This window comes from Electrophorus electricus, chromosome 11, assembly GCF_041902795.1.
Source record: "Electrophorus electricus isolate QZ-2024a chromosome 11, ASM4190279v1, whole genome shotgun sequence".
Classification (NCBI taxonomy): domain Eukaryota; kingdom Metazoa; phylum Chordata; class Actinopteri; order Gymnotiformes; family Gymnotidae; genus Electrophorus; species Electrophorus electricus.
In genome coordinates this window covers 14904223-14915000 of record NC_137507.1, presented here as the reverse complement: position 1 = coordinate 14915000, position 10778 = coordinate 14904223, and the positions used below count along the sequence as shown (strand labels likewise).

The following is a 10778-nucleotide window of genomic DNA, read 5'->3' as shown; positions in this document are numbered from 1 at the left end:
AGAGACTAGTTTGAGGACCAGATTTATATGTACAGTTTTCTATCAGTAAAGGTAAGAGGTGATATGACATTTTTACTGTGGACCTCTGTTTTACTGTTTCTTTCGTAATAGTTGAATAGGCATAAAAGAACATTCCTTGTCGAGATTGAGGTTCAGATTTGGAATACATACATGTGAAAATGTTAAATTAAATATGTTTGCTCATTTGAATTAATTTATTTAAATTCCCCGGCCATCGCCAAGGTAAGGTCAAACAGCCCAGACTATAATATTGTAATCCATAAAAAGTATAAAAAGTAAACAAAACAAACAAAACCCTATGGGTAAATAACCAGCTCTGCATGAATGGCATGGCATAAGTTTACAATCATTAATTGGACAGAGGTCTTGGAAATCTCATGGCAATATAGTGAGTAAACCAAGGTATGTAGTCACACTGTGATTTCAAAACATTGTTTATGAAAACCTTAGGACATATAATACAATATGTTACAATATGTTTTCTTTCCCAGCTCTTCTGATTTATTGTACCATGAGGTTATGCCAATAACCATAGTGTAGAGAAAATAAGTACAGCAAAACGTGTTTCATCTTATTTAATTTGTTACATTAATTTTAATTTAGATTAATTAATTTAGTTTTAATTTAAATTAACTAGTTTAATTTAAATTTTAATTAAGTAATTTTATTAATTTCAAGAGGTAATACATCTCTAATCACTTCTTACAGCTTTATAGAAAGTGTCACCACTTTCTTCCAAAAGTGTTCACTTTTGATGTGATAAATACCAATTCTGGGCTTTCTGTGTTGATCTTTCCATTTATAACTCAAAGTCAACTATATACACTTTGATGCATATTGTGAAACTTGCACAAAGCCTATTTACTCAAAGTAGATTAGTGTAGTTTTCTTGACATTTTTCATGGCTGACAGAGGTGATCATGGAGGTGCAGAGTTTTGCGAACTGTTGTTATTCAGTCTAAGAAACTATTTGCAACTCTTTTGACCACTGGTGCATCAATAATTGTCAATAATGGTCAATGTAGATGCATTCTTACGACACCTGCAGCTCATGACAGAATCAAAGCTAATCTTATTTGGTTATTTGGACATGACATGTTTTCATGCCAGGTGTGGTCTGTGTATTACAGCTCAGTTTAATCTGAATAATGTGGTGGTATGTGATTTTGGATACACAGGTTCCTCTAATGAAATCTACCAATCATTCTTCTGCAGTCACCTGAGAGCCTGATTGCAGATGTCCCTGATCAAAAGTGAAACATCTCAGGTGATTTAGGTATATTGCTTTCCATTAATTACTAGCCAGTTGTTTGCCAAATGGTCATCCTCAAATTCCACTCATTTGATCCCTTATAGGATAACTTGTCTCTATGTCAATGTTATTGTAATTCAGGATACAAACTACTATTATTTGATGACTGTAAGCTATCTATCTTCTCTGGGTACACTCCATTTTCTATTTTGTTTCTTGATTTTCAATTATATGTAGCTATATAGTAATGTCATTGTTTGGATTATTTCACTCTTGGCTAAAAAACATTGGGAAGTTTATACTTGTCTGGGGTAGTTGTGTATTTCTCTAACCAATACTGGGCCATGCAATAGAATGTAACCACAATACTACACCAATTAGTTAATGTCTATTTTGGATATTGGGGGGGAGGATATAAATTAACTTCCATGTTAAACCTATGACGCCCATGTTTCCATCATTGGTGGAAGCAAGAAAATAGAAAAATTAACCTAACAAACAACAATCCCATAGTGGCATTGTCTATGCACCCCCCCCCCCCCCACAAACACACATGCCCTTAATATTTGTAAACATGAACTTACATGGCCCAGTGAAGCCTATTAAAATCATTTATCTAATCTACTCATAAGGCGTGACATTAAAGTAATGTAGTTTTATTGTAAATATTAAGATACAAGGATCACATGCTGACCCCTGAAATGAATGCAGCAGTAAACCTGCTGTGCACATTTATTAGCCATATTAATAGATGATTCTAGTCAAGGTGTGTGTTCCAATAAATCATTTCCTTAACAGTGGCTAGTGTTAGATTATTCTGAGGTAAAGGGGAATATCTACAGCACTATCCCGGGAAGTGTTCCAATCCAGAGGGTGAGAAAGGTCTTCTCTTATGATAGATTTTTAAACCACTGTGTCAGTAAGTTTCTTTTTCTCCTCAACTGCTACTTCAGGTGCATCTTACTGTGACCTTTTCATTTTTCCAGGGTCACTGAAGGCCAAGTGATTATGAAGTCACTGTAGAAGCTTTATTTTTTATTTTCTCACAAACAAAAAATTTTACACTTCACAAAAAGACAACAATGGTTGTGCTAAGCATTTAGCAAACAGCTGCTTTGGGAACACTGTATTACAGAAAAGCCCATTCAAGAAGGTCTGTAGATGTGCTTTTATCAGTCAAAGATGAGTAGCTTGCAGAAAAGGCGTTGGATTGTAAGACTTTCTGAGCCAACTGCAAGACAGGATGAGTATTTACAGACCTGACTAGACATGTCCAATATACATTTATTTTTCAGCATGAACTTCCTTTTGTGTCTGACTGCTGAGTCATTGTTGAATGTAATGGGCTTTTTCTGGGTCACTCAGTAGCAGAATTATGTCAAAGTCTTCAGTATGCATATGCAGCTTTCTTCTAACTTAGCTAATAATGCAAGAAATTAGAAAGGTCACTGTGCCCGAATAATGCTAATGAGAGTATATCAGAGAAAGAGAAATACTCTTTAGATAGAAAGTGGGAAAATTGCTCAAATGACTAAGGAATTAATGGGGTTTAACTCTTAAAATTTCATATATACTGTCAAATATCATGCCATCTGAGCCTTCAGAACAAAAGTAAATCAATTTATTAAGCCAAAGTGAAACAATCCAGATATAACACAAAATAAGCAGGGAACAACCTATATCCACAGTCACAGTGGTGACTGTTTGGTACAGATCCCCTACCTGTGAAGTTGGCAGCAGACAGGTAGAGCCAGGTGAGGGCTGGGACAAAGAGCAGGGCGAGGGAGGCAGCCAGGAACTTCCTGCGCCCACGACACATTCCCAGCATCCTCTGGGGCCAGAGAGGGGGCGTTCAGGAGGCTGAGCGACCTCTGTGTGGGCAGCAGCTGTTTGTCAGTGAGGGCATGGCACTGTCTGAAAAAGGGGGAGGAAAGACAGAGTGAAAATGAGAATGCAAACAAACATAAAACACAATAAAGTGCAGGAGAGCTATGAGGGCAATGATTTCTCCATTTATCTCCATAGATATGACACACACACAGCCTTGCATAATATCACCTTGGCTTTTACAGAGCAGTCTCCTTAGGGCATCTCAGCAATCTCTCAGCAAGATATAACGCTGTTTACGGACAGTGTGATCAAGCAGTTTGGTTACACCAAGGTGATATAGAGGTCTGTCAGCTGGTGTTAACAGTAGGAATATTGTAAGTAGATACTCAAGAACAAAAACAAGTATACACATACACTCCACACAAAGAAGAGTGGAGTCCAGCTCATACAGTTGAGTGGGGTAATGATAAATCAAAACAGAAGACAAAGGTTGAACGCAGACTCATGCACCACATGTTATCTCCTCAAGCCATTCCACATGCAATTCCCCAAAGACGCAACAGGAAAATCCATTTACCTGATTGCATGTCACTTAGTTACGTCAGACAAGCTACTAGGGGTAGATAATTATTGCTCCTGCACCCCCGGTATGATCCTCTCTAACCGAAGGAGACATTCTCACAGCGTATTACCATTCTGTTGCCACACAGGCCTGTGGCCCTTGGAGTAAGAGCTGAAATGTGCTGACACCAGTCATTCTGCTTGGCACTACAGGCAGGGCAACAGTCAGTTTCATCCCTTAACCTCCAGTGGGAGGGATCCATATTTAGACATCAGCCTCAGGCAATCCAGTGCGACAGTTAACAAACGTGAGAGAGTGCGTGGCTTTTGCTGCCATATCCCCAGCCCTGACCTACCATTCGTGCGAGCAGGTCTTTGGAAATAATTAGCTATTTCAACCATACCCTTTGTTTTTTAATCTGAAAGAAACACGAGGTGCATTAGGGCGATAGTGGGGGATGGGGTTGGGTGCCACTATAACAAGCAGAGAGAAAGACAAATGGCAGAAAGAAGCTACCCCAAAAGGATTTACACAGGGACTATGGAAAGAACACTGCAAGTAGAGTGTATGCAACATCAACGGTAAGCCTGCAGAGAATAGCATCAGTTGTCCTGCACTGTGTAAATAAGACTGCATGTTTATAAAATCACTCTGGCTGGAGAAAATATATGACCTTAACCTTCCAAACTTCAGTCTTTTAGCTGTTCAGAAATGACTGTGAATTATTCAGTAACTCCACTGAAGCTAATATGAAACGTATGTAGTTACAAGAGTGAGGAATCAGAGTCTGGGCCTGCCAGCATTTCTTGGAATGTAAGGGGTTAAACACAATGTTGCATTTTCAAAGTCACTTTGAAAGTCTGTGAGAACAGTGATTACATCCTTAAGAGTATTGGACTGTCATTCCTTTTGGTTAATTGGCTCCTAAACTCACACGAGGGAAACAAGGCCACTTGATGCCAGCACAGACTGCATAACTAGGCCATGCTGTGCGGTGGTGTCTTAACCAGCATATTAAGTCCATCACATTTACTCCAATCCAACACCTCCACCATCTGAGGTAATTGGGAAAGTATATTAATCTCTCTAACAGCAAAGCTGAGGGAAGAGTGCACCTTTCCCTAGTTTCTGAGTGCAGTTCTGAGAAGCTTCCTGTCAGGCAGCCAGAGAGAGACGCTCAGAGGTGAAGAGCCTCCTCGCAGCACCTCCTCCAGCAGCTGGAGAGGAGAGACACTGCTCCATCTACATCGCCCAAGCTGTGTCTCTCTCATCCTCTTTTTCTATGTCCCTCTTTCTCTGCCCACCTCCCTCTGTCCGATTTCTCATCATCATCAAGAGCAGATGATTGTGCTGAGAAGAGCAGTCCAGAGCTTTGTAGGGGGCAAACTGAGCTGAGCCTTGCATACCCAGGGAAAACACACTGATTAAAGGTGTGGAGCATGTTTTGTTTTCTATTACCTTGCTTAGCTCTCATTAACATGCTATAGGGCTATAGGAGACAACTACGATTTGACAGACACCCTGTTGGCAAGAAGGAGATTGGTGTGCCCTGAATAACAAACCATAAGATAATAAAATCTGTGTTTCACAAAATAAGGCTTGTGCTACTGCTTATATCAAAGCAACTTTCACAAGATGAATATTGGTTTAGTAACACTTAGTTGATAAATTATTATATTATTAATATATAAATGATTAGCCATAGTGTATCACCAGCCACTGCTTAAAGAATAGGCTATTTTTCTTCTGCTAGAAATAAAGAAATGAGAAAAAGAAACAATCGTCCTGAGCTATTAAAGTTCCCGGGGGTTTTATAAACAAAATTGCCCTTGCAGAATTGTGAATGAGTTTAAATGACCCCAGTGCACACACTGAAGTTGTAAAGTACTAAAGAAAGTTCTTCCTTTTGACCCTCAGGCATTTATGCCCATTTAAGCTTCTTCAATGCAAATTTAATGATTTTTAAAGCCATTTCTGAACTTTGTAGAAAGATTTTATAAAGGAATACATTTACATTTACAAGGACCCTTCAAACCTGAAATATCTCTTTAAAAAGCATGAGTGCACAAATAATTAAATAATGACAGTGAAAATGGAAGATAAAAACTGACTATATATTGTAAATGGATATGAGAGTGCTGGCATGAAAATATATTAGCCAAAGCTGCCTTTGAGGATGGGAGTGTTAATGAGAAAAGATACTCCTACATAATGGGAATTCACAAATAAGACTGCTCCCCTGATAATGCAACAAAACTAATAATAATTAATGTGAAAAAGTAAAAAATCGGGTAACTAATTCAAGAGTATTACACTTGTGTTGGGAATCTCAGTAGATACATGCACTGAGGCATTACAAATTCCCATTGCCTCAATCTGATTTTGTCTTCCATGGGACATCAATTACACATTAACTTTATAATGCTTCTGACGTCCTCACATAAAGTTTCTACAAATAAGCACAAGGCCCATATCTTTATCAGAGATACACTGCGGTTTCTATCCAGATGAAGGTGCTGTTAGCACTGCAGATACTACTAAATTCAAACTCCATAATACACACAAACACAGAACAAATAATTAATGTATGATATCAACAGCATCAAAATTCAAATCATCTTCCAATCCCTCAGCCATCTGTTTGACAGTCCTCCTCCCCCTTCTGTTCTACAAGACAAAATTAAATCGCAGAGAAAGACGTCCACTGGCAGATCTAGATCATCATGGGTATGATGCAAACTAAGAATGGAAATAGGCCAGACTGATGACAAAATACAAAATTCTAATGATTGCTAAGTTCAGAATGTGAATACAGTATTTATCAGCCCCTCGCCTCATACTGAATCAGAACAAGCATCTGCTTTTGTCACGGATACATGGTCTGTCTATCATCTCAGCTGGCCTCAGTCAGTGATATGTCTGCTTTGTAATCTCAGTGGAACTGTCCCAAGAGAGGCTCTTGTCAATCAATCTCTATACAATAAAGAGATTCACTCTTGCCATAAATGAGGTCTGTGAAACCGCACCAGCACACTCATAGCATATAGTTGTCTGCCAACAGACGCTTGTTCAAATATGCATGACTACATGTATATCAAAGGTTGAATAACCATATACACCTCAAACCCCTCCACTAATGTCCTATCTATTGGGCTTGTGGGAATGATAAAGGGGAAGAAAACAAAGTGTGGTGATGGAACGAACTCTCCAACCCACAGTCCCGTGCAATGCAGTGAGTCACTGCAAGACGGGAGGTCATTACGCTCTGAGCTACAGAATGCCATATTAAAACTCATTCCACTTATGCAAATGGTGCTCTTAGAAATGACACAGAGCCCCACTTGAATCTCTAATAAAAAATTAGCACATTAGACAGCTGGAGCCTCCAACCACTGAATGATCTGTCTCATTTTTCTTCATATATATATATATATATATATATATATATATATATATATATATATATATATATATATATATATATATATAATGTAAACACACACCATAACATAGTGCACACCCTTATGTTATGGGGTGTGTGTGTGTCTGTGTGTGTGTGTTTTGTTGAAGAGGATTTGAGGGAATAACTGCAGAGGAAGTAAAAAATTTCCATGTAGTACACAAGGTTTCCAAAGAAACAAACAAAGAAAGAGATTTCATTTTAGACACAGGTCCTTTATCAGATGTGCAAGCTGTGGAAGTACTATACCAGTGAAGGAAACATCCATGATTTCTTTGGAAATCTTGTGCACTACACTGTAAATGTTATTACCTCTACATCTTATATATGGATCATATATGCACAAGTACACACACTTTGCCTGTGATGACTTTGAAAAGGGGATTTAGATTATGGTCTGTAAGAGATCCACTGTTATATATTAATCTGTTTTAATGTGCCACACAGTGCCAAGCTTTTGATATGTTGTGTGTAAGGTAGCTTCATCATTATCCCTTAGGCAGTAGAGTATGAACAAATATAATAAGTTTGAGATAAAAGGGAAATATAAAATCAGCAAACGAAAACCTATAAAAAAAGAGAAAGTTTATATGTTACCACGGGGGGTTGGGGATGGAGTCTAACTGTGCTCAGTTCACAAATTAGACAGGTCTATTGATTCCAAGTGATAAAATGTTTCTTCACAATATATTTTAAGACATGTGAAGCATAGAGACTTCAGACAGAGATAGTGTGAATACTACAACCTCAACATGCAACCTTTCCTTGGTTCATGGAACTGCAGATGGTTAGCATAAGCCCTGTACAGTAAATCCATTCCCCCCCATCAAAATGCATGTGAACCTACTGTTATAGAGTATTAATGGAACAGTTGCACAATCTTTGTTCAGAGTGAAAACAAGGATCTAAAATCTATTATGAACTGAAGAAGGCAGACATAGTGCCACTGACAAATATTGCTGAGGTCTGAAAGTCTCACGGAATCTCATTCAAATCTTCTGAGCCAGCTGGGCCATTTAAAAATAAAGAATAATGCTTGAAATAGCAGCTATATATCTAGGTTGCTGAGATGTTACTTCCATGGTACAAAGTTCTACCAATAGATCCTGACGTTGTGTCTACAATGTCGGAGAGCCACGAGAATGCAGCTGGCAATCCTCTTACTAAAAACAGGTGGAAACCAGGTAGAAAACTGGGCAGGGTTCCTCTTACCCTACACTGATTAAATCAATGTGCTAGCCACACAGTACCAACCCACTGAACACCCATTCACACTGAAGAGCATTCAGTGCTGCACGGGTGGCCGTTTAAACACTGAATTGGCTGGGTTCAAATGCTTCAAAGAGTGGCATGTGTTAGCCTTCATGTGCTCATCACTGATGATTAGAGTGACCTATAGCAATGGGAACTAGTGTCAACTCACTGCAAGAGAAAATGGGCAAAAGCTAAAATTATAGTTCTGCAACCAGCAAATGTAATTTATCAAAAGTTCACAGGCATTGAGAAATGACTTTTTTGACATTGAGCAGGTCCCCAACCTCCCAATTTGAAATCAAACTCTATATCCAACCAATGGGGAAATTTCTTCAATCAACTTTTTTTTTAAATTTCATTATTATGTTTTGTCTTTGTGGTTTTAATGGAAGACAGTATATTTGGGGCTTAATAAAACTTAATAAAGTTTACTAAAAACATGCAAAAACATGCCCCTGGATTCCTGTTCCATAGGTTTGGCAGAGCCCTGAGTGTTGTCAAATGCTTTCTTCAAACATGTGGAGTATGGCTCCAAAGATAGAATATCAACCCTTGAGAGTTTACTGCAAAGCTCGTCAAGTGTGTCGATATGACTGCGTCATATGCTGGAACACTTGCAATGCCCCACCGTGACTCCTAACTTGGCTGTGTCTTCTGCTGGACCTTAGTATGATTTAAATGCTTGCATCTGCTGCACAGAATTTATGTAGACACAAATACTTTCTCATATTTTCTGCTCTGCATTGGTGGCAACTGAAGGCCTTATGTGTAGCTCTGAGTACAGCCAATAGGAGATGAGTAAACACATTGAGAAACTGACAGTGTGGAGGACAGGAATGAAGGGTAGTGGAGTTAACTGTAGGGAAGGGGAAAGTAGCAAAGAAACAAGCAATCAGAATTAAATCTGCTATCTTGAGAGGAAGAACATTTTGGTGCTAATAAACTAAGACAGGGTGAACTCATTCAAGGGTCAAGGTTAAAGGCTTTACCTGGGAAAGCATCAGCAAAACCACAAATAGTTTTGAAACATATTTTCTTTTCTTCTATTAAAAATAACCATCATCCCTTGTGAGGGCACTTCTAGTAAAAGTACTGCTTAAAAGTTCAAATAGGCTACGTTTAACCACTTGCATCACAAATGTTTGTGTTCAGCTGTGCTTTATGCTGATTGTGGCTGGGGGATCCCTGGATACACAACTGTCCAAAAGGAACACAAAGTTCCCTGATCCTACTGGCATGCAATCTGCCAAGCCGTCGGGCACTGGAACCGGAACAAGAAAATGGGAAAAATTGGAAGAAGAGCCCTTGACCACTTGCCCATGTGTGTGAGGGTAGATGAAGTGATGTCAGTGAAGAGCAAAGTATGGGGGCGGGTCACGGTACAGGATGCAAGTTTATTCCTATGCAGCCATGTCAGCACCACATTGCATATGACAGTGGTGCAAAAAAAAAAAAAAAAAGAATAAGAAAACAGACGCAGGAAATAAAACATCTTCAAAAGAAAAGAGCAGTATCCCAACAACACCCATTCCCCTTCACACGTCATATTCATAAGCTATTCCAGCCAAGGTAATTACAACCAACACTCAGTACTTTAGCAAACAGGATCTTTCACTTGGCCTTCGTGCACAAGCAGTGTGTGGGTGTGTTTATGTATGGCTTACCTGAAAAATATATTGCTATTTTGCATGTTAATGGAAAACATTGGCTGATTATGCTTTGTGCAGTTTCATCTAGGTGAATTAACATAAGTGATAAAAGAAAAAAGATCAAACCCTTACTTCACTTTTGTCATTTAAGTTATTCTTGTGAGACACTGCATCCTCATACTAAGACATTCTAGAATTTGGCTTCATTGTGCTGTGACTGTCAGGAGGTTAAGCCTTTGTTCTGTTTTAAAGCGAGAGCACTGACACATTTCACCTTAATAAGCAAAGGGGAGACTATTATTCAATCACCAAGGGTCATGTAAAAATAGCGCAATATGCACATGACAACCTCAGGACAGAAATAAGGTCATGGAAATAGGACGTCCATTAAATTCTACAGCTACAAATACAATTCTTCTGGGACCATGATTTTTCCTGTTTCCATTTTATGACAGAAAGAAGAGCAATGAGTGAGGTTTAAGGAAAGTTTATGATGTTGTTGATGATGATTTTTTGAGGTTTACCATGACCCTTATCTTAAGAGTCATAGCTCATTCACAGCATGCCAGCCTGTCCTGATAATTTTAATCTTAAGCTTTAAAAGAATTGTCTCGCAAGGCTAATTATGGTCCGGATAAAACATAAAATGCATCAAAAGAACCGCATAGATCAGTGTTTAAAAACAATGTTTAAAACAATCATTGTACTTTAAAACGTGGCAATTCGAAGTCCACAAGACAAAATGCCAAA

The 10778-nt window shown here is 38.6% G+C and overlaps 1 protein-coding gene across 4 annotated transcripts in view; it reads right to left on the bottom strand.

Moving 5' to 3' along the window:
• The window catches only part of large1 (xylosyl- and glucuronyltransferase LARGE1), a 32167-nt gene that overhangs the window by 19855 nt on the left and 1534 nt on the right, over positions 1-10778 (bottom strand). For 3 of the 4 annotated variants that reach the window (XM_027003922.3, XM_081723648.1, XM_081723649.1), the window contains exon 2: positions 2996-3187. In XM_027003922.3, coding sequence (XP_026859723.3) covers positions 2996-3101 — 106 coding nt within the window. In that variant the 5' untranslated portion in view covers positions 3102-3187. Of the gene's footprint in view, positions 1-2995; positions 3188-10778 lie in introns of those variants that run through there. The other variant, XM_081723650.1, reaches the window with a different exon arrangement.